General features: G+C 42.0%; 5 protein-coding genes across 9 annotated transcripts; 3 read left to right on the forward strand and 2 right to left on the reverse strand.

Annotated features, from left to right (window-relative positions):
• Positions 1 to 1,013: 1,013 nt before the first annotated feature.
• Positions 1,014 to 4,878, reverse strand: AP-1sigma (AP-1 complex subunit sigma-2). 5 transcript variants are annotated; one of them, XM_002054790.4, is made up of 5 exons: positions 4,731 to 4,877; positions 4,374 to 4,552; positions 4,199 to 4,307; positions 4,000 to 4,137; positions 1,014 to 1,179 (listed from the first exon to the last, which is right to left on the reverse strand). In XM_002054790.4, the coding sequence occupies exons 1-5, from the start codon at positions 4,731 to 4,733 to the stop codon at positions 1,135 to 1,137; spliced, it is 474 nt and encodes a 157-aa protein (XP_002054826.2). In that variant the 5' UTR covers positions 4,734 to 4,877; the 3' UTR covers positions 1,014 to 1,134. The 5 variants fall into 5 exon arrangements, with proteins under 5 accessions (XP_002054826.2, XP_070063382.1, XP_015027769.1 ...); XM_070207281.1 differs by lacking the exon at positions 4,731 to 4,877 and adding an exon at positions 4,617 to 4,720; XM_015172283.3 differs by lacking the exon at positions 1,014 to 1,179 and adding an exon at positions 1,875 to 2,411 and having other exon boundaries at positions 4,731 to 4,878.
• Positions 4,879 to 5,150: 272 nt separating this feature from the next.
• On the forward strand, positions 5,151 to 11,485 carry GluProRS (Glutamyl-prolyl-tRNA synthetase). The gene is made up of 6 exons (XM_002054789.4): positions 5,151 to 5,311; positions 5,478 to 6,380; positions 6,440 to 6,611; positions 6,677 to 7,748; positions 8,692 to 10,164; positions 10,225 to 11,485. The coding sequence occupies exons 1-6, from the start codon at positions 5,269 to 5,271 to the stop codon at positions 11,311 to 11,313; spliced, it is 4,752 nt and encodes a 1,583-aa protein (XP_002054825.2). The 5' UTR covers positions 5,151 to 5,268; the 3' UTR covers positions 11,314 to 11,485.
• Positions 11,486 to 14,581: 3,096 nt separating this feature from the next.
• On the forward strand, positions 14,582 to 19,974 carry LOC6630789 (putative fatty acyl-CoA reductase CG5065). Its single transcript, XM_002054787.4, has 6 exons — positions 14,582 to 14,723; positions 16,175 to 16,439; positions 18,355 to 18,749; positions 18,809 to 18,918; positions 18,988 to 19,441; positions 19,504 to 19,974. The coding sequence occupies exons 2-6, from the start codon at positions 16,212 to 16,214 to the stop codon at positions 19,919 to 19,921; spliced, it is 1,605 nt and encodes a 534-aa protein (XP_002054823.1). The 5' UTR covers positions 14,582 to 14,723; positions 16,175 to 16,211; the 3' UTR covers positions 19,922 to 19,974.
• A 184-nt stretch (positions 19,975 to 20,158) lies between these two features.
• Aos1 (activator of SUMO 1) lies at positions 20,159 to 21,444 on the forward strand. The gene is made up of 3 exons (XM_002054786.4): positions 20,159 to 20,339; positions 20,424 to 20,852; positions 20,911 to 21,444. Exons 1-3 carry the CDS (start codon positions 20,227 to 20,229, stop codon positions 21,386 to 21,388), a joined length of 1,020 nt encoding a protein of 339 aa, XP_002054822.2. The 5' UTR covers positions 20,159 to 20,226; the 3' UTR covers positions 21,389 to 21,444.
• On the reverse strand, positions 21,411 to 23,110 carry Rpn9 (regulatory particle non-ATPase 9). The gene is made up of 4 exons (XM_002054785.4): positions 22,886 to 23,110; positions 22,712 to 22,825; positions 22,121 to 22,651; positions 21,411 to 22,047 (listed from the first exon to the last, which is right to left on the reverse strand). The coding sequence occupies exons 1-4, from the start codon at positions 22,993 to 22,995 to the stop codon at positions 21,654 to 21,656; spliced, it is 1,149 nt and encodes a 382-aa protein (XP_002054821.1). The 5' UTR covers positions 22,996 to 23,110; the 3' UTR covers positions 21,411 to 21,653.
• Between the last annotated feature and the right edge of the window lie 68 nt (positions 23,111 to 23,178).

The following is a 23,178-nucleotide window of genomic DNA, read 5'->3' on the forward strand; positions in this document are numbered from 1 at the left end:
CACTCATTGTCGCGCTCGCGCTCTTTATCTTTGCCTTCATTTCATGCGCTCGCTCTCTCTCTCTCTCTCTCTGTCAGCCGTTAAGGCGCTCGCTTATGGTTTCATCTTTTCGGCAGATGAAAGTTTCAATCTGTCATCGAGTGTATATATCGATATGTATCGACAGGCAACCAGCATCAAACGATTATTCAACAATATATCGTACTAAGTAGAACAGCACGTTATTTCGATAAACATTCATAAATTAAATTACTGCGTAGCTGAAACAGAATAAGAATTTACGCTGTCTTATCTATGTAACTAGCTGTAAGAGTCAGAAACTAAAAGAGTCTATATCAGCAAATAACTATTTTCCCAAATGTATACTTCCTTAACAATAAAAATCCAATTGTAATAATAACGGCAATTGCTTCGTTAAGTATGCAGCGGCACCTTGAGTTAAGTGTGGACAGCAACATTTTCTAGCCAAGACACAAATCACTTTGGGACTTAAGTCGACTTATCGGTACTGTGCAGTGTGACCAGTTTTAAATGGATTATGTAAATAAGAAAACATTTTCTAAATAAATTTAATTTTTATTTAAGTGTAACAAATTTTAGTCAGCAGTTAAAAAATGAAGCTTCATTATTGTGCGCAGCTATGAAATATATAAGTTATTTGTTTTTTTATATATTATATATGTTTTGTATATATATTTGAGCACGCAGGTTTTTAGTACGTTTACATTAACTACATACTTTAGTTCCATCTATATGAAATGTGGGACGTTTTACGATCTATTCAAAATCCAGCGCCTTGAGGCTTGTAGACGGGGCTTTGTTGTTAAATGTGTATTAGTTTTCTTTTTGTTTATGTTAATTTTTAAAGTTTGTGTGTTTTAATGTTGGCAAATTACATTTGCGTTTTTGAATGGGTACATTTGAATAAATATGTGTTTAACAGCATTTGTGTGTGTGTGTAAAAATTTGCAGCTGGTAACGGAATAATCCTTGGAACAAAAAAAATAATAAAATAAGACATTTACGACATATATACTTTTCTCGGTTATGTTGAATACAATTAGTAGAAATACACGCATACATTAAGGCGACTTTTATGGTTAGGGATACGCATTTTGTTGGATTTTAGCCATTTTAGCCAAGGCCATGATCATCAAAGAAACTTTGCGGTGTTTCGTCCTGTAAAATGGGAAATGCGTTCTTCATTATGTATATGTACTTGGAATTTTCAACAGCGTTGTTGGTCCAACCAAATAGGAAAATCAATTGAACACATAAATATATTTCATATGTTAACTAATTAACACTAAGCTATGCGACACCAATTTTCGATAGAGTATATTTAGACAGAGTATTCGTACAGCAAGGCGTAGAGAAAGTGAAAGGGTTCCAAAAGAGAGAAGAGAGGTGTGGCATGGTTAAAGGCAACAGCAAAAGGCATTAAAAAAACAAAAACAAAACAGTTTTAAACTAAAAGATTCGATTAAAATAAATAAAAACGTTCACCGTTCAACCTTACCTCTAAGCATATTAAGTACATAATTTTTACATACAATTTTGGTGTTTTTTTGTTTTTTTTTTGTTTTTTTAAATATTTCATTTGTTTTTTTTATTATTGAATACAAAACACAGGAATTTGGCTAAAATGTACAACACACATATGTATATATATATATATAGACAGTTAAATATGTATAAACTATTGGTTTTTCTTTTAATATATGTATATTATTTACTACTAAGAGTTTTACATTTTCATTTTTCATTTAATTTTCCGCATGTTCTTTTATTTTTTTTTTACGAATTTAAAGCTTACTTTTTCTATGTATTCCCTAGTTATTGCCCATTTAGAAGTTTGCAAAAAACAATATTGCTTTCGTTTTTTTTTTTATGGTCTTGGAATGATTTTCTAAATTGAAATGATGAGAAGTTACTTTAAATGTTGGCTATTTGCGTTTTGCATGAACTTTTCTCAAGACTAGGGGTGAGGGGGGACGACCGCGCCAGATGGTTGTTGTATTAGCTATGCACTTTTGTCTTAACTGTTTTTTTTTGTTTCTTTTCTATTTTTAGCCTCGCTATGTGAAAATACTATAATTGCACTTTGTTGTTTATTTGTGAAATCCAAATTATGTTCTATTTAAGTTTAACTTTACGGCACACACACACACACACACACAAAGTTTTTACTTTACATACGGTGTAAGGTGTGAATGTGTGCACACATATTGCTGCAGCTAAGTACTTATGTATACATGAGTGTGTCTGTGTGTGTGCGTGTGTGTGTGTGTGTGTGTGTGTGTGGGCGTGCGTGCATGTTTGCATTTGTGTGTAATAACAACTACATTCTACGTATTGGCTTTCTTTTAGAGTAGTCCAATGTCTCTTAAAGTGCCCTCAACAGCTTCGTCCTGGAGTACAGAGAATAAGAACAATAAGAACAAGAAGAGTAGATACATAGAAAAAACGTGTACGTGTACGTGTAGCAGCTGTGTGAGTGTATGTGTGTGTGCGTGTGTGTGAATTTAATTTACTTTTAGTTCATGTGTTACATGTTGTTGTAGTTGTTGTTGTTAAAAGAAGAAGAGCACGGCACAGCTTTGTATGTAGCTCGTTGTAACGGTGTGTGAGCAATGTGTTAACAGTTATTTGTACATGGCATGTATGTGTATGCGTATGTATTGCAAGCGCACGGGGCGTGGCGTGGGCAGGGCGTAACGGTACACAAACTACGCATTGCAGCGAACACAATCTCTTATGTATGTATGTGTGCGGCCGGCCAAAACAGAGGGAGAAAAAAAAGCTATGCAATATATATTTACAATCTTGACTTTGTTAAACGAAAACATAAATCCTGACTAAAGCGGGTTCTTTTTAAGGCTCAGCAAACCTACAAACTGTTGTATTGGTAAAAGGAATCTTCTTTATTTTTGATATTATTATTGTTTAATGCATTTTTTTTTGATTAGTTTAAATACTCATTGAAGTCCTGTTGATGGTTGTATTAACATCGATATATGCAGTGGCGGGTGGGGCAAGCGTTAATAATAATAACAAGAGAGAGGGTATTATGGTTACACATTTAGATATAAGTTTTGTGTGTCTGGATTAATTTTAGTTAGTTAGTCGATTAGAGTATTACGAAAAACAAGGCATGGTACCACAAGCTACAAAGATCATGCAAAACAAATAACTTGATAACTGCTCGATAATGTTTAGTTTTGGGTAAAAGACAACAACAATACACAAATTGTACTACAACACATTTGACTACATTTTAATTAATGGCAATACATTTCTAGATATATACGTTAAATGGACGGAACTAAATTGAATAACTTTCTATAGGATTAACAATTATGGCAAGCTAAATACTTGTGATAAAACGCATTCAATTACTTTTCTTATAAATGTTTTTTTTTTTTTCGCTTTTTTCTAGCTGGCAAGTTGTTTCGGAACATTGAATTGAGAGACGCGCCTGTGGCATGCATTGACAAATCATATACGCAAATCATAAAATCTGTTTACAAATTGATTAAACTTAAGCATAATAACAGTTTCACTGAATAATTGTAATATAATTGCGTAAATAGTTGGCTATTGCAGTGAGTAAAAGAACTCTTCTTGCTGTTCATTTTTTGGTGTTCAATATCATAAAATTCAGTTAGATGTATATATATATATATATATGTATATATAGAGAGAAAGAGAGTCGATTAGTTTCGTTTGCACAAATTACAGAAGAGTAGAGAAAGTCAAAACAATAATTAAGTAGTAGAACTTGAAACGAGTGATATATGCATGAAATGGCTTTTTAAAAAGTTGCATGAAAACAAAGATATTAAAAAAAAAAAAAACTAAAGAGAACAAAATTGATAAACCAGCGTATTGCATAGATATGTGGAACAATTAACAATATATCCGGCATATATAAAGATATTCTTATATATATACAGACAACGCTAGGCATTATAGTTCATATATCTCGGGTGTACTGACCTCTTGTAGCAGATCCTGTGAGGCAATCGCTTTCAGGACATTCTTCTTCGATGTCTCCTGAATCTCGCCGCCGATCAACAACTCATCCAATATGAAATACGCTTTCTCAAAATTGAATATGATATCCAGTTCGCAGACCTGCAAGTGACATACACATTACTGAACACACAATATACATGTATATTATTATATAGCTTACGCTGCCAAAATACTTATCCAGCAGCTCGACATAGCGATGGATTATCTCCAGTGTCAGCAGCTCGTTGTCGTTCTGCTCGATGGCGCAGCAGAAATACAAGCTGGCATAGCTGCAATAATAACACAAAATAGTCAACTACAACAGTTGGCTGTGTATGATAACAGTTTATATATACCGCTTGTAGACTATTTTGCAATCCTTCCACTCGAGAAACGAGCACATCTTGGGCTTGCGCGCCAATATCGTTGTGACCAGCTCACGTGTTATCTTCTTTTTGGTCTTGTCCGGATAGGCCATATACCATTTTTGCAGCCGCAATTTGCCCTGACGGCTGAACAGCAGCATGAAAAGCATCTATAACGTATAAGTACACCAATTAGCAGCGGTAAATGGGTGCGAAGACCTCGCCTTCTTCCACCTCAAAAAGGTGACTCAGGTGAGTGCAATTGGCCAGCGTAGCAGGACGGCGGAAGCCCTAACTTCATTTTTACATTTACTTAAGCGAAACTTTTATAAGCCTCAATTGACTAACCATTTTAACTGTTGCAGCTGTGAGTTTTTAGGTTTTTAGCGGCGCAAATATAAGAAATATTAAAAAAGCTTTTAAATTTTCACGCAGTGCATCAAGAAAAAATGCTTCTTCAACCAATTTTGACAGTCACTGTGAAGGCACACGAACAGCTGTAGCACATTTCACTGTGAATGGCAAAAATATCCGAACTATCGATTAACAAAAATAAAAATCGATTAATACCTATACTGCTAAATATTTGGCTCCAAGTGTTACCAATCATTTAAAAAATACCCTATTTAATTATTCCAATAATGTTCAAAATATGTTGGCCGTAAAGGCACTTAAATAAATTTCAAACAGCTGTTCGCAGCATTAAAATCGAAATTGGGAATATCACTATAACTATTCAGTAGCTAACGGATCTAGTTCATTGATTTAGTTCCTCTTTCATCAAAATAAAAGCGACGTTGTGGCAGCTTGCCGTGCACCTGCATATAAGTCGAACAATTTCATAATTTGAGTTTAGTTTGCAAACGTATATACGAATATAGGCAAAATGTCTATTAAGCTAAAGGCAAACGTTAACAATCCACCCATAAGTGAGTACCGTTAGGGCGTAATTCAGTGAATCGAGTGCCTGCAATATTGTGAGGTTATGGTTAAATTCGGTATTGCCTGCGCTTAAATCTATTTATGCACTGAATATATCGGATTGCATCAGTTTTTGATCAATTAAATAACACTTGCTCCCCCCTATACACTCAGGCGGTTTGGCAACGGCGCATTTGATCAACTCATCGGTGCCCGTGGAAATTGTTTGGAGCAAGGAAACCTCGTTGCAGTTCCCGGACAACCGTCTCCTGGTTTGCCACTCGAACAACGATGTGCTGCGCGCGCTGGCGCGTGCTTCGCCCGATCATAAGCTGTATGGCGAGACGGCGATTGAGCGCACACAGATCGATCACTGGCTGTCGTTCTCACTCACCTGCGAGGATGACATATCGTGGGCCATGTCCTTCCTGGACAAGTCCATTGCGCCCGTTACGTATTTGGTTGCCAATAAGCTGACCATTGCCGACTTTGCGCTGTTCAATGAAATGCACTCGCGCTACGAGTTCCTCTCCGCCAAGGGCATACCACAGCACGTGCAGCGCTGGTATGATCTGATCAGTGCCCAGCCCCTGATACAGAAGGTATTGCAGTCCCTGCCGGAGGAGGCGCGCGTCAAGCGTAGCACCAATGAGCCCGCGGCAAAGAGCGGCGAGCGCAAGCAGGAGGGCAAATTCGTAGAGCTGCCCGGCGCTGAGATGGGCAAAGTTGTGGTGCGCTTCCCGCCGGAGGCTTCCGGCTATTTGCACATTGGACACGCGAAGGCGGCGCTGCTCAATCAATACTACGCCCTGGCCTTCCAGGGCAAACTGATAATGCGTTTTGACGACACCAATCCTGCCAAAGAAACAGTAGAATTCGAAAATGTCATACTCGGGGATCTGGAGCTGTTGCAAATCAAGCCGGACGTCTTCACGCACACCTCCAACTACTTTGATCTCATGCTTGAATACTGCGTACAAATGTTGAAGGAGGGCAAGGCCTACGTGGACGATACGCCGCCCGAGCAAATGAAGCTGGAACGCGAACAGCGCGTCGAGTCCGCGAATCGTTCCAACAGTAGGTGTTAAGATCATTGTCAAGTTCTTTGATTTTGTAATCCAAAGCATCTTCTTTAGCTGTTGAAAAGAATCTGTCGCTGTGGCAGCAGATGCTGCAGGGCACTGAGGCTGGCCAAAAGTGCTGTGTGCGCGCCAAGATTGACATGTCCTCGCCCAACGGCTGCATGCGTGATCCGACCATATATCGCTGCAAGAACGAGCCACATCCGCGCACAGGCACCAAATACAAGTGAGGAGATACCCTGTACCCATCTTCTGGTTGTAATTGACCGAGTGCCTGTTTCTAATCCTCAGGGTCTATCCTACTTATGACTTTGCCTGCCCCATTGTGGATGCCATTGAGAATGTGACGCACACGTTGCGCACCATGGAGTACCACGACCGGGATGATCAGTTCTATTGGTTTATCGATGCACTGAAACTGCGCAAGCCTTACATCTGGGAATACAGTCGGCTTAATATGACGAATACGGTGCTGTCAAAACGGAAACTCACGTGGTTTGTGGAATCGGGCCTGGTGGATGGCTGGGACGATCCACGTTTTCCCACGGTGCGCGGCATCATACGACGTGGCATGACGGTCGAGGGACTCAAGGAGTTCATCATTGCCCAGGGAAGCAGCAAATCGGTGGTCTTTATGAACTGGGATAAGATCTGGGCGTTCAACAAGAAGGTCATTGATCCCATTGCGCCGCGTTACACGGCACTCGAGCACGACAAGCGTATCATTGTGAACGTGGCAGGTGCCAAGTTGGAGAAGGTGCAGGTGCCTGTGCATCCCAAGGACGAGAAACTTGGCACAAAGACGGTCACATTGGGTCCGCGCATTTACATAGACTATGCGGACGCTGAGGCGCTCAAAGAGGGCGAGAACGCGACCTTCATCAACTGGGGCAATTTGCTCATCAAGAAGGTGCACAAGGATGCCGCCGGCGCCATCACCTCGGTGGATGCAGCGCTCAATTTGGACAACAAGGACTTTAAGAAGACCTTGAAACTCACCTGGCTCGCTGTAGAGGACGATGCCAGCGCCTATCCGCCCACGTTTTGCGTCTACTTTGATAACATCATCAGCAAAGCGGTCCTGGGCAAGGACGAGGACTTCAAGCAGTACATTGGCCACAAGACGCGCGACGAAGTCCAGATGCTCGGCGATCCCGAGCTCAAGAAATGCAAAAAGGGCGACATCATTCAGCTGCAACGTCGCGGCTTCTTCAAGGTGGACAACGCATATGCCCCGCCCAGTCCCTACACAAATGTCGCCTCGCCCATCATACTCTTCTCCATACCCGATGGCCACACAAAGGACATGCCCTCCTCGGGTCTAAAGATCAACGCTGCTCCGACGCCGGCTGCCAAAACAAACGTAAGTGCAATCTACCAATTCGTATTCAAGTGTAGTGTGGAAGATACCCTGTAAAAGTGTAGAATGCTAGGGATTAAAGAATGCATGAAGTAAGATTCAAATAAGATAATAATCATTATTCAAACTATAAGAAAGTAAGAGAAAGGGTTTAACTAAGAATGAGGGAAGCAGATTAAGGTAAAAGCTAAAGAGAGTGAGAGAGTCGGATAAAAGTTAAAGAGAATGTCAATTTGAGATAAATATAAAGAGGGAAAATTTCACTGAAATCATGAGAATCGCATAGAAGGGTGATTCACAATTAGGCAGTATATAATTTATAATAAGTTGTAAATAACTAATATTATATATTCAAATATTTTTATGGTTATATAAGCTGGAGTTAAACAAATTCAGTTAAATTCCAAAATATAAAAAAAAAATATAAATACTTAGTCAGCGGATTTTCACATAATCTGATCTCACATTATAGATCAGTTAGTATAGTTTAGATCAGTAGAACGAACCATACTTGAAATTATGAGAATCGCATAGAAGGGCATTTCCGTACGGCAAATATTTAAATATTTGGTAAACTGCCTTTTAATTGTGTTAAAGGAATTAATCAATTTCGGAAATATCTAAAAAAAAATATATAAATAGTACACAGTCAGCAGAGTTTTCACAGTTTTCAGTCACGGAATAGTTACTTCTTACTCACCTCGATCACAGTCACAGTTTCGTCTCTGTTGCTCATCTCCAACGTCAAGCGACAAGGGCCAAAAACCAGTTGACTGCAGACGTCGCTGCGATCGGTTCGTTTCTTTCGATAGCTTCTGCTGAACAAACAGAAAAAAGAAGAAGCACGCGAAGTTGAAAGTAAAATTGTTGACACGTACTCAAAAGACTTTCGAGTGCTTCATTTGCATTATTTTAACCTGACTTGGGCTAACTTTCGTGTTTGCAGGCTGCCAGCAATAAGATCACGAATAACACGGCCGAATTGGACAAACAGATTGGCCAGCAGGGCCAACCACCACCTGCCACCACTCCAGCCTCCACAGACGTTGCCACTGTGCTGGCCCAAATAGCTGCCCAGGGCGACAAGGTGCGCGATCTGAAGGCAGCCAAGGCGGACAAGACCGCAATCGATGCCGCCGTCAAGACGCTGCTGAGCTTAAAGGCCGACTACAAGCAGCTCAGCGGCAGCGACTGGAAGCCGGGCACCACAGCGCCTGCCGTCATCAAGGTTAAGCAGGAAAAGTCACCGGAACCCGTTGCGGCCAGTGCCGTGGCCACATTGCTGGACAAGATCGCGCAGCAGGGCGACAAGATCCGGCAGCTGAAGTCGGCGAAGTCGGAAAAGTCGCTGATCGACGCCGAGGTAAAGTTGCTCTTGGCTCTGAAGACGGACTACAAAAGTCTGACTGGTCAGGAGTGGAAGCCAGGCACCGTAGCGCCCACAGCTGCAGCAGCTGCACCAGTTGCGACCATTGACCTGACTGCTGACGAGTCCAGCGTTGGCGGTGGCGACATTGCCAGCATCTTGGCCAAGATTCAAGCGCAGGGCGATAAAATTCGTCAGCTAAAGTCGGCAAAGGCAGCCAAGGCCACAATCGATCCCGAGGTACAAACGCTGCTGGCTCTGAAGGCGGATTACAAAAAGCTAACGGGCAAAGATTGGACACCTGACGCCAAGGTAGAGGCTAAAGTGGAGATGGCTACGTCGGAGAAGGAGCAGCTGACGCTGGACATTAATGCGCAGGGCGAAAAGGTGCGCACTGCCAAGGGCAGCAATGCTGCCAAGGATGTCATCGATGAGGAGGTGCGCAAGCTATTGGCGCTTAAGGCCAAGTACAAGGAGGTCACGGGTACCGATTTTCCCGTTGCTGGTCGAGCTGGAGGCGCCGCCAAGAAGGCGCCCAAGGAGCCACAGCAGAAGGCCCCTAAGCCAGCCAAGAAAGAAGCAGCAGCTGCTGTTGCTGCCAAACCAGATGCCGCCGCTGGCGTGAAAAAACAAACCCGTTTGGGTCTGGAGGCGACGAAAGAGGACAATCTGCCGGATTGGTACTCGCAAGTGATAACCAAGGGTGAACTGATTGAATACTACGATGTGTCCGGCTGCTATATACTGCGCCATTGGTCCTTTGCCATTTGGAAGTGCATCAGGAACTGGTTCGATGCGGAGATCACGCGTATGGGCGTCAAGGAGTGCTACTTCCCCATCTTTGTATCAAAGGCGGCGCTGGAGCGTGAGAAGACCCACATAGCGGACTTTGCCCCGGAAGTTGCCTGGGTTACCAAGTCGGGTGATTCCGACTTGGCCGAGCCAATTGCTGTGCGTCCCACCTCGGAAACTGTTATGTACCCCGCCTATGCCAAGTGGATACAATCCTACAGAGATTTGCCCATCCGCCTCAATCAGTGGAACAATGTTGTGGTAAATATACCGAATGCCATTATCCATAATCCATGATCCTCACCTGGTTATTTTTCACAGCGCTGGGAATTCAAGCATCCGCAACCTTTCCTGCGCACACGCGAGTTCCTCTGGCAGGAGGGCCACACGGCGTTCGCCAGTAAGGCCGAGGCCGACAAGGAAGTTCTAGAGATTTTAGATTTATACGCGCAAGTCTATACGGATCTGCTGGCCATACCTGTCGTGAAGGGCCGCAAAACCGAAAAGGAGAAGTTCGCCGGCGGTGACTATACCACGACAGTGGAGGCATTCATTTCTGCCTCGGGCCGTGCCATCCAGGGTGCGACCAGTCATCACTTGGGCCAAAACTTCTCCAAGATGTTCGAGATTGTGTACGAGGATCCGGAGACGCAGCAGAAGCAGTATGTCTACCAGAACTCGTGGGGTATTACAACGCGCACGATTGGCGTCATGATCATGGTGCATGCGGACAATCAGGGCCTGGTGCTGCCGCCGCATGTGGCCTGTGTGCAGGCTATTGTCGTGCCCTGCGGCATTACGGTGAACACCAAGGACGAGGAGCGCGCCCAGCTGCTGGCGGCTTGTGACAAGCTGGAGAAGCGTCTGAATGGCGCCGGCGTGCGCTGCGAGGGCGATTACCGTGACAATTACTCGCCCGGCTGGAAGTTCAATCACTGGGAGCTCAAGGGTGTGCCCATACGCATCGAGCTGGGCCCCAAGGATATGCAGGCCAAGCAGATTGTCGCTGTGCGCCGTGACACCGGCGAAAAGCTGACCATTGCCCTGGCCGATGTGGAAAAGAAGATTCCCGCTCTGCTCGAAACCATACACGAGAGCATGCTAGCCAAGGCGCAGCTGGATCTGGTGTCGCACACGAAGATTGTCAGCAGCTGGACCGATTTCTGCAATCAGCTGGAAAACAAGAATATGCTGCTCGCCGCCTTCTGCGGCGACACGGCCTGCGAGGACAAAATCAAAGCGGACAGTGCACGCGGCGAGGAGGCCGAACCCGGCGCACCGGCCATGGGCGCCAAGACGCTGTGCATACCCTTCGACCAGCCCGCGAAGATTGTCGACAGCGACAAGTGCATCAATCCCGCCTGCACAAACAAGCCCAAGTTCTACACGCTGTTCGGACGCAGCTACTAAACGATTCCCCGCATTGAATATAACCATCACGACTCTAATTTTCAAAAATAGTTTTAGCTGTTAAAACTTTTAATCTACTTGCATGAATTTTGATTCGATAAAAATGCTCTAATTTAATTCGTTGCGAATTTCTGTTTTGTTTTTAAAATATACATACCATATATCAATCGTATATATAGTGGAGTCTATCTATATATGAGTATGACTAAATTGAATTTCAAGAACGGGTTAAATGCTTTTTTACCATAAGGAAATGCACAAATCGAAAGTGGTTCCCAGTTGTAGTTTAGCTTTCAGCCGGATATTCGATTCAAAAAAAGCACTCAGTAAATTTATCGATTTCTGCATAGAGTAGGCGGCTATCGATAATTTATGTTAATATGATTTCCGCGTGCCGTTGGGGGAACTCACATTTGTGACTCACGGGTTCGATCGAGTACTTATTTACATTTTTTCGTTTTATAGATGGGTGATTCGAATGCAATTGAGTATATCCGAACATATTTTAGATCCTCGCCTAGTTCTTTATCATTTTAATTGATAAATGTCAAACAAAACACTTTTCAATAAAATTGTTGACATAAATTAGTATTAACTCTTTGATAATTGGTATAGATTCAGTTTGTTTTTCCGTATTTGTCTAGCGACATTATGCAAAAATCGAACAAGGATTTTGTAACATTTACAATTGCATTCGAATCTGTCGAGTTGTTGCTTTAGACTCAACCGGTTTTTTGAGCTGAGATATTATTGGATAATATACAATATATTGTGTATTTGTTAAGATTATTAAACGCGGCTGTTTAATAAGCACTCAATGAATACAATTAGCTCGTAAGTTGTTAATAAAGGTGTCTAAAACACATATCACTTAAAACGTAGTTTGGTTCAAAAGTAGTTCGACTCAAATTTTGATGACGAGCTGGCGACAAGCAGCTCGACTCTGAGATACCCCGCAAAGGAGTATTAATAGGGGTTTGTCTTGGGAAAGGAACCAAACATTAGCTGCCGAGAGATCCATAAGACAAAGGGATTTTAAGAATTTAAAAACGAATTTAAGCTAGCTAATGATTTTATTGTCAGCCTTATGAATCCAAGCAATTAAAGGCTCATATATCGAGCCATGGAATTCTGAGACATATCCCAAGTTGTGAATTGAAAACTTGTTTTTACAATGCATTCCATATTTAATTCATTTAGTTAGTTTGTAATTCATACAACGATTTCAACTTGTTTTGAGTGGAAAACAGCTAATTAAAAAGTCGTTTAGGTGTGCGTAAAGTAGGTAAAAAATGGAAACAAAAAATACCAGCAAAGCAGTTAACCATTTACTAGCACATATTTGCCCAAGATCCATAACGCACGTCAGCCCGTCTTGAGTGGAAGAGGAGCACACCTCTATTTAATTACCTAACCCATATTTATATGGATACATCAAAAGTATTTACCAAATGCTGCTTGACCTCAGGTCAAACATTTTAACTACCTTAAATAGTTGGCGATTAATTCGAAAAATTACTTTTCAATTCCAGCAGCTGGCTCGATTTCCTTGCCACACGTGTTTGATTTATGGAACTGGAAACCGACTGAAATTCAATTAAATTAAAGCAATTAGAAAACAAATAAACGAGAAGGAATGGCTCTCTTCGGCAGGCCGAAGATCTAATACCCTTGCAGACCCAACATTGTCATAATGCTAAGCCCGTATCTAGGAAGCACAGGGAAAATAGTTAACGACGTCTGTTCGACCGTTCGTTCCTATGGCAGCTATATTGTATAGTGCTTCGATCCGGCTGGTTTTGACATATGTATGAAAAAGGGACTTCAACGAAGTTTCAAAACTGAGAGACAGATGGACAGACGGACATGCCTATATCGCCTCAACTGTTGATGCTGATCAGGATTATATATACTTTATGCGGGGTCCTTCTGTGCGTTACACATTTCACGACAAAATTATAATACCCTCTGCAAGAGTATAACAATTTATTTAAGCGAGCGGCTGCAAATTAATGTACATTCATTTTCAATATATTGCATTTAAATACATTCAAAATTTAAGCATACAAAAAAAAAAAAAAAATTCAGCCGCTAGCCAATTAAATTCATGACCTAACTATTAAATATAGATATAAAATATAAAAAAAATTTATTACCGCACAAAAATGTTGTTGACCAAACGGTGTGATTTACGTCTAATTAAAATGAGCAACAACCTTTCCGCATCATTTGATTACAAATGAAAATCAAAATACAAATCTTAACGAATTTTGAGCCAACAATTTGCGGGCTGGTGAGAAGTCTATGCCGAAATTCTACAACTTCCTCTGTTTACAGAAGCACTTAGTATGACACCCCCCCCCCCCCCCCCCCACCCTCGCTGGTTGAAAGTAAACAGCTTATGTCATCGCGATCAAAGGAACACTCTATTATTAGCTGCCCAACGGGCCAACAACCAGTGAAAATGAAAACGTAACGGACATCAGGTGAATAATCAGTTGTCAAGGTCGTCATGGTGATTTCTGGTTTTATGGTTGCGAAATACCAAGACCCATCCTGAGCTGGAAGGCGGGACTTTGCTCCGTTCGGGATCTGTTCAAGATTCGGGCTAACTAACCAGTTGCACAGCTTTTTTCTTTGTTATTATCGCAATTTTTGCCATGGAGCAGGTTCCGAATAAAACAAAAAAAAACGGTGTATTTTCCCAAATGCAGATTGTGCGCATGTGTGCAAGCTTATGCATATGCATGCATGCATGCATGTGTATGCATGTATATGCATGCATGCATGCATGTGTATGCATGTATGCTGTGGATGACATGCACTTTTAGGGTCGCATCGAGCCCAACTCGACTCGACTTGCTGGCCTCGGCTGCAGCTGAGGCGGCGGCCTGTCCTTTTTCTGGGCTCTTTCTTATATTTTGTTTTACACATATTTCTCTGTTCACTTTTGAGTGGCTTGACACAAAAAATGCTGCCCTTGCACTTACATATGTAGACATTCGCAAGTGGCCTTTAATTGATTTCATTAAAATACCCTGTAATTGATGTTGAGACGGGCCTCAAAATGCTTTTGGGACTACCCGGAAAGTGGCGTCTAACTAAAATGCATGCATGTGCATTTATTATACAAAACATACTCACACAGACAGACACACACAAACAGAGCTGCTGCGACAGACATACGCGCTGCGCATGAACCGCAAATCATGTCTGTGCATGTGTGTGTGTGTCTGTGTGTGTGTGTGTGTGTGGTGACGCCGTTAAATTTCCTTTACGACGAGTATAACTTCAAGCCAATTGCCCGCTTTGTGCTCAGTCGCTGCTGAGTATTCAACTGATTCAATTCGAACAATTTTTTAGCAGCAGCGGAGCCAAAGTCAAAAACAACAAAAAATACAACTTTAAAAGTGAGTTTCAGTTTCAAAATAAATAAATGTGCGCCTGTGTTTAAGCGTCGGCGTTAATTATTAAAGAAAACAAAGCGGCAAGAGCTTCTGTATATGCTAAGCATGCGCTAATTAGGCGCTAAATAAGTTACTGATTTGGGTCCTTAAACGCAACTATTGTGAACTATGCCATTGTGACTGCCTGTGGCATGCACAACTTTAACAATTTACAAAGCGACAAGACAAAAACCAACAAAACAAAAGCAAACTATCACAGTGCGAAAATGAAAATGAAAAAAAAAAAAAAACAAAATCAAATAAAGTGTCATAATTTCGTGAATATTACGTGAATAACCATTTGTATTGTTGACCCGACCCAAAGACAGAAGCGTGAGAAGCGTGTTGTTGCCCGGAGGCAGGCGCAAAGCCTATTTGCCGAGTCTCTGTGTGTGTGTGTGTGTGTGTGTGTGTGTGTGTGCACGAAAAATCTGCAACGGCATAGATGAGTGGTGGGGTGTAAGTGCGAGGGGGGAGGGGGGAGGAGCGCCAAAATTAATGGCAAATATTGCAATAGATGCATATCGCAGGCCGCGCAGCCAATCAAGTTTGTGTTCCAAGTCTTTTGTTTGGCTAGAAGGCAAATGCAACGTTTTGTGATTGCATCAACCAGCTGGCCAGGCTATTATTTACATTATTTATTTATTTTATTATTATACATTTAAGCTATAAAGTCGCCTGGCGCATAAATTACACAGAATTTTGTTTAATAGCACAAACTTTTTGGTTAATTAACTTTGACCTGTAACCCTTTGCCTTTTGTTGCTGTTGAAATTTTCGGCTCGCATACACATAATTATGCATAAATATTATTATTAAAAAAAATATATATTACAAGCTCTCAAAACTGGGTTTACAGCCGCATTTGGTTAATTGCAGCAATTGTTGTTGGCAATAAAATCTAAAATCTAAACATATTACTTTCTTTCTTTCCAAATAAGCGCGCATGTCTTAATAAACTGAACAAAAAAAAAAAAAAAAAAACTTAAAAACAAACAAATGAGCTGCCTGTTAACGCAGCTCTTTAAACTTAATGCTGTTTATTTAACCACATAAATGTACAACAACAAATACAACAATAATAAAAACAAATCAAGTCTGGCGTTGGCTGGGAAACAAAAGTGTAAACAGAGGTCGAAAATTCCCTTCACGCCAATTACAGCCGAGTTATTATTGTTGTTGTTGTTGTTGTTGCTTTTGGTGTTGGATATGTATTTCGTAAAAGCTGACATTGAAATAGAATATTTGCAGTGTAAGTGGGTTAAGCACACACTCAACAAGTGGGCCTCCGTATTAGATCTTAATTTGCAATGACAACAAAGTGCACACACACACACACACACACACACACACACACACACAAACAGACAGAGCATTGCATATGATCTAATTGAACTCTTCTACTCCTCTTGCAGCACACACCCGATTCGGCAATCCGGCATACCAAACAGCATGGAGCTACTGCACAACGAAACCGATTCGGATTCCGGCGTATCGGATATTGCCAATTTCTATGCCGGCAAAACGATATTGATAACGGGCGCCACGGGCTTCATGGGCAAAGTTCTTGTAGAGAAACTGTTGCGCAGCTGCGCGAATCTGAATGCCATCTATCTGTTGATACGCACCAAGAAGGGCGTCGAGCCGAGCGTGCGCAAGGAGCAGTATTTCCGCTGTGTCGTAAGTTCAATTGCCTAATGCCGGCCAAGTTCAGACCCCTCCATCACATTCACAATCATAATGCAAAAGGTCGCCAATAAAGTGCCGCCCCTCTATGCAATTTTCAACACATGCCATTGGATCAGATGTAATTGAGACTGTGGCTGGGATGATTCATAGAGTTGAAAGAGGCAAAAGTAAACAAGCCATGGCAATTCGGTCAAGGACTCCAACTAGCCAAGATTTCTGCAGAAAAACGTTTTCTTTTTCTTTCTGACCTAAATACAAGACTTCGCATAACAGGTAGTTTTTGTACTTTTTCCAAGCACTCATTTAAAATTGTTCAAAAGGGTATATTGGTTGTGTGGAAATGTATGTAACAAGCAGAAAGAAGCATCTCTGACAACATAAAATCGATATATTCTTGATCAGCATCGATAACCAAGCCATGTCCGTCTGTCCATCCCGCCGTCTACCCTTCGATCCGTCCGTTCGTCCATTCGTCCCTCTGTCTGTCTCTCCTAGCTAGAGACTTGAAATTTCGATTCCGATAACCGATAGCTTGTCCCATACCGAAGCAAGCGATAATAATCGATATCTAAATACTGTTTCTTAAGCAAACTTCTTGGGTTTTAAGAGCTGCAGTCAACACATTTTCCAAGTAGCTTCTGTATTAGTATATACAGATTAATTAACTTTCGTTTTAAAGCTATCTTCTTAAAGAAGTTTATAATTATCCCCAAATCGTACCTCGCCGACTAGGGCATTCTTACTTGATATGCTTTTTTGTAGTTTACTTTTAAGTATAACTATCTATATAACTATTACAAGAATTTGTGAACATTTGTTGAAAATATGCATTTAAAATTGTAAGATGCTTTGCACCGCGTTTTTCTCTCAGTGTAGCTATAAACTGAAAGTTAATAAATCTAATCCAAAAGCTTAAAACCCAGCTCCTGCTCTTAAAACCTAAGAAATTTGCTTTAAAAAACAGTAGATCAATATCGATTATTATCGAGATATCGGTTATCGGAATCAAAATTGACATCTCTAGCTTTTAAAGGCACTGAGAACTTAACTAAAATGTGAATCCCCAACTAATCATAATAACGTAAATATTCCATAGCTAAACTATTTACAAAACTGTTTCTTTCAACTTGAACACATTTCTTTAAATTAATTTAATTTAATTAAATTTAATTTAATTCTGCTGTGTGCCCTTTTACGATGCCTGCCTGAAAAGCTGCTGCGCTGATAATTGACACTCTGTTTTCTTGGCTTGATATTACGTCTATTTGATGCATCACGAATGAGTAATTTTCCAATGCAATCGTTTTCCGGTTGGCTGTAAATCTAATGCCAGACTTAGCACGTGATTACAATTAGTTGGTTTAATTAGCTGTAATCATGGCTGGCCGCTGGCTTATTATTAAGCAGCCATGACGAAAGAAGTGAGAATATTTCCGCAGCGAATATTTCCAAATACAAATACAACTAAAATGTCTGTTAAATACGAGTATATATATGATTTTTAATTATGCGACTTAAGCGCAAATTCAATGCCAGTTTTTAGTTCTGTTAATAGAGCCCGATTATCAGTTAAGATATTTTAATGTTAATCTTATTGTAACGGGCCGAAAAAGTTAGTCGCAAATTACCAAAATTACCGACGAAATAAAATGGCCAAATGAATGCGAGCCATAAAATAGAGACACACGGCAGACATTTATAAGTCAAGGTGGTCATTATGTGTGTCACAAAAAAAAAAAAAAAACCAAAAAATTACAATGACTATTAATTTCTGTCGCGGCCCATTAGGCGATTCTTGAGCAGCTGCTCCAAGACTCCAAGTCTCCAAGACTCCAACTCGAGTTACACACGACAACATAATACGAGTGCGAGTGTTAATTGATGGCCCGCTGTTAAATCTTTGCAGATTTTCAGCAAACTGTTGGAGAAGAATCCCGACATCGTGCATAAGGTGCGCATTGTAAAGGGCGATGTGCTCGAACCGGACCTTGGCCTGAACGCCAATGACATAAACACGCTCGCCTCCACCGTGGAGATTGTGTTCCATTGTGCGGCCAATGTGCGCTTCGATCAGCCGCTGCGTCCGATGGTCAACATGAATGTGCTGGGCACACTGAAGGTGCTCCAGCTGGCCGAGAAGATGAGCCATCTGCTTGCCCTAATACATGTATCCACCTCGTATTGTCAGTGCAATGAGAGCGTGCTGGAGGAGCGCGCCTATCCGGCGCCACAGAATCCCTTTGCCATCATCGAAATGGTCGAGACCATGGACGATGCCGGCCTGGCGGAAATAACACCCAAGTAGGTTGCTGCTGCTGCTGCTGCTGCTGAGAGTCAACTACATAAATTTCCACTTGCAGATTGCTCAACGGTTTGCCCAACACGTACGCTTACAGCAAGGCGCTGTCCGAAGATCTAATTTGCAGATATAACAAAAAGCTGCCCATTATCGTCACAAGGCCTTCCATCGGTATGTAGGTCCCGCTAACTGGTTGGGCTTGACAAGTAACCATATTTATTTTTTTTTTTGTTCGCCCAGTGACGGCGGCCATACACGAGCCCATGCCCGGATGGATTGAGGGCGTGAACGGACCAACCGGTCTAATGATTGGGGCCGCGCGTGGTGTCATCCGTTCGATGCACTGCAATCCGGACTATGCCTCCACGGTGATACCCGTCGACAAGGCCATCAACGGTATGATACTCTGCGGCTATCAGCGCGGCAAGGTCAGCGCCGGCTCGAAGGCTGGCCAACAGAGTCAGGTGGAGTTTTGCAATCTGTGCATCTCCAGCAAGGCGCTGATGTCCTGGGGCGAGAGCATTGAGACGGGTCGCAAGTTTTTCTACGAAACGCCGCTTAGCTTTGCGCTCTGGTATCCGGGTGGTTCCATCAAGAGAAACTATTACCATCATCTATTTTGCGTCATCTTCTTTCATTATTTGCCTGCCTACTTTATTGATTTCTGGTTGTTGATCTTCGGCCAGAAGCCATTGTAAGTGCTGCTCCTATGGAATTATTTGATCTACATTTTGATTTGGAAATCTTTGTTTTCAGCTTGGTGAACGTTCAGCGGAAAATCTCCACCGGGTTAAAGCTATTGCAGTACTATACAACAAAAGACTGGGACTTTAGAAATGAGAAATTTCAGGAGATGAGCAACACACTAAATGCCACGGACCAAGAACTGTTCGACACATCGGTTAGCCAGGTCAACTGGGAGACTTATATTAGCAACTATATACGTGGCATGCGCACCTATATTCTGGGCGAAAGTGATGCCACGTTACCGTACGCTAAAAAAGTGCTGAGACGTCTGTATATCCTGGATTGGGTCAGTAAGATTTTGTTCTTTACTTTAACGTTTTGGTTCTTGTGGACACATTTGGATGGATTTGTGGAGAAAAGCGATGCATTTATACGATCATCACTGTATAGTATCTATAGTGAACACAACTCTACAATACATACATAATTATACTGTTATTATATTATTAAAAGCCTTAAATAAAACAAATTGCCAAACAAGAGCATTTATTTTTTAATTCAAATGCGCGCTCTCTTAGGTTGCAGTGCAGCAATTTATAATATTATCGATTTTTAATAGTCGATAGTATTAGCCGTCGATAGTACAACAAGTGCAGCAATAAATACTGTTATCGACTTTTAATAGTCGCCAATTAGCCATGTTAACAATCGATAGTTTTCAAAGATTTATGCATCTCTAGCATTTTTGGCGTACGTCTTTTTGCAACATTTAGAAACTATTTTTGCTTAAATATGAAAATGGACGTGGATAAAAACACGGAAGAAGCTGGCGTTGAGCTCACCGAAGCCGAAAATGAGCTATATGATAGACAAATACGACTTTGGGGCTTAGAATCACAGAAACGGTTAGTTTGCCGGTTAGCCGGCTGTCTACATATTTATGGCAAAAAAAAAAAAAAAATAACTGTTAATTAAATGCTCTCATTTAGACTGCGCACTGCAAATATATTGATTTCCGGTCTGAATGGACTTGGTGCCGAAATTACCAAGAATATCATTTTGTCTGGTGTGAACTTGGTGAAATTGCACGATGACAAATTGGTTACCGAGGAGGATTTCTGCTCACAATTTCTGGCGCCACGTGAATCGCTGGGCCTCAACCGGGCCGAGGCATCGTTGACACGTGCCCGTGCCCTCAATCCGATGGTGGACATATCCGCCGACACTCAGCCATTGAAGGAGAAGACGGCTGAGTTCTTTGGCCAATTCGATGTGGTCGTCATAAACGGCGCCAGCAACGAGGAGCTATTGCGCATCGACACCATATGCCGAGATTTGGGCGTTAAGTTTTTTGCCACTGACGTTTGGGGCATGTTTGGCTTCCATTATGCCGGCTTGCAGAAGCACAGTTACGTGGAGTAAGTCACTGACGAAGCTATATATAAACCCGTTTTTCTAGCCTTCATTCTTTTTAAGGAACGTTTTCAAGTACAAGGTTGTCTCGAAGCCAAATGAGAAAGTCAAATACGAAACGGTGTCCACTCCGGTGCAACGTGAGGTCGAGTATCCGGCGTACTCCAACTGGCTAGACTTCGATATTAATGCTCCTAGCTACCAGCGCAAGCTGCGTCGCGATGGTCCCGGCATCATCCTGTTGCGCGTTCTACAAACCTTCCGCAGCGAGAACAAGCGTGATCCCCACTACAAGACCAGAACGGCGGATATTGCGCTGCTGGAGCAGATCCGAGACGAGCTGGCACCAAATTCCACTCTCACCAGCGATGCACTTGGCTTGCTCTTCGCACAGATCTCACCAGCAGTCGCTGTCGTTGGCGGCGTTGTGGCACAGGAGATTATCAAGGTGGTGACCAAAATGGAAGCTCCTCATCGAAATTTGTTCATCTTCAATCCAGAAACTTGCGTGGGCTATGTGGAAGCCATTGGCGTCAACTAACCTAACCGAGTTATTGCATGAATAAAGTAACATTACATCATTTATTTCATATCAAATATCAAAACTTTTCTGGTTGTTAGGCTCGACTTCTTTAGACTCGGATTAATCCTGTTGTTGGTTTTATTATTTAGACAGAATCTTTAGTTTGATTCGATCCACAAAAGGAAACTTTGAAGTAAAACCAATTGTGTAGTTGGCATTCGGCATGCGTGTTGGTTTAATACAAAACGGATATACGCAAATGGAAATTAAAGAAAACCTATAATCAGTTTGTGAGAATTTCGGCAGCACGATTTTCCATAAGCTTTTCCATGTTTGTAATCGCGCCCATCCATGTGTCCAGTGTGCTGGCCATGCCAGCGATTTGTGTGCGATTCAGCACGCGTGGCTGCACCCAGGACATGTTGACAACGCCGGCGACCTGATCGATCTCGCCGCGCACCAGATCGAGAGCCAGAGCCTTCATGATCAGAAACTCGACCTCTTTGGGCGGCAGCTTTGTCTCTCGGGCGATGTCGGCAAAGGAAATAGCACGCTCGATGGCCGAACGCTTAAAGGTCATCTCCATGAGGCAGAGCAGTGAAATCTTCTGACGTAATTTAACCTCTTGAGCAGCCAAATCGGGTATTTTAGACCAAATAGTTTTCATCTCATTAAATCTGTGGGCAACACAATTTAGTAGAAGTTAGCAAGTTTTTTTTTTTGCTAGACTTGAAGACTTAGAGCACTCACTTGTTTATGTCGCCCGTGTTGAAGGCCTTCAGTAATTCAACGAGCCATTCGTTTTCCGTATTTTGTAGGGATTCCAAAATGGGATGCGCCAAAAGCTCACCGATGTTGTAGACGCCATCGCCCAACAGAGCGGCCAGACCCAAAAAGAACGCCTGCTGCGCCCATTGATCCCGCGGGTAGTCGTCCAGCGAGCAGCCCAGAAACTGTAGGCCACAGCGATAATATTCGCTGTGCTTGCCCACGCGGCGATAGTACTGTGAGGCCAGCATATAGTATTTGCCATGGACTGGCGTTACGTTGCCTGCTTCCTCCAGGACGTCGCGCAGTTCCTCGATGATCTTCTTGGTGGCATTCAAATCGTTCAGATTGCTCAGATATAGATTGCCCTGCATGACTTGCAGATACCAGACGGCCTCATCGCATATTTTGACTTTATCCTTCATTTTCTCCAGAAAATCAATGGCCTCCTTTTTGTCGCTTATATTGTCCACGACTACCTCAAGTATTTGAATCAGCCCATAGGGATTAATTCTGTAATTATTTAAATTTTCAATGAACAAACTTGTCGATTTAAGTGCGGCTGCGACTTACTTTGTTTCGAAGGTGGAGATAAAGTTTTGATAGAGCTGCAGCAGAGCTGTTTCGTCCTGCAGCGATTCGTGGCGCACGAATGTAACAAGCTTGATTGTCAGCTCGTTCCACAATCTATGAAAAACCAAAATTGTACTAAAACAGAAAAAAACGTAAAACCTAGAAAATGCTTACTTTTCATTGTGCAGCTCCTCGATGAGGGTCCATTCGGCAGCGAGATCTTTGTTTGTGGTCTTCTTTTGTGCTGCCAGGTATGCGGTAACTGTCGCTTGCGTGTTCGACATTGTTGCTATATCGTGAGCTGAGCTATATTCGGATTATATTTAATTTAATTTTGTATAAAAAATATGCACGTATGAAGTAGGCAAAGTGAAATTGCAAATCACAATTAGCGACGCCTAAACTATCGATATAATGCCAGTATCGATCACTTTAAAACGTGATATTTTTGCCAGCGTCAAATATCG

The sequence above is a fragment of the Drosophila virilis genome, chromosome 2 (assembly GCF_030788295.1).
Source record: "Drosophila virilis strain 15010-1051.87 chromosome 2, Dvir_AGI_RSII-ME, whole genome shotgun sequence".
NCBI lineage: Eukaryota > Metazoa > Arthropoda > Insecta > Diptera > Drosophilidae > Drosophila > Drosophila virilis.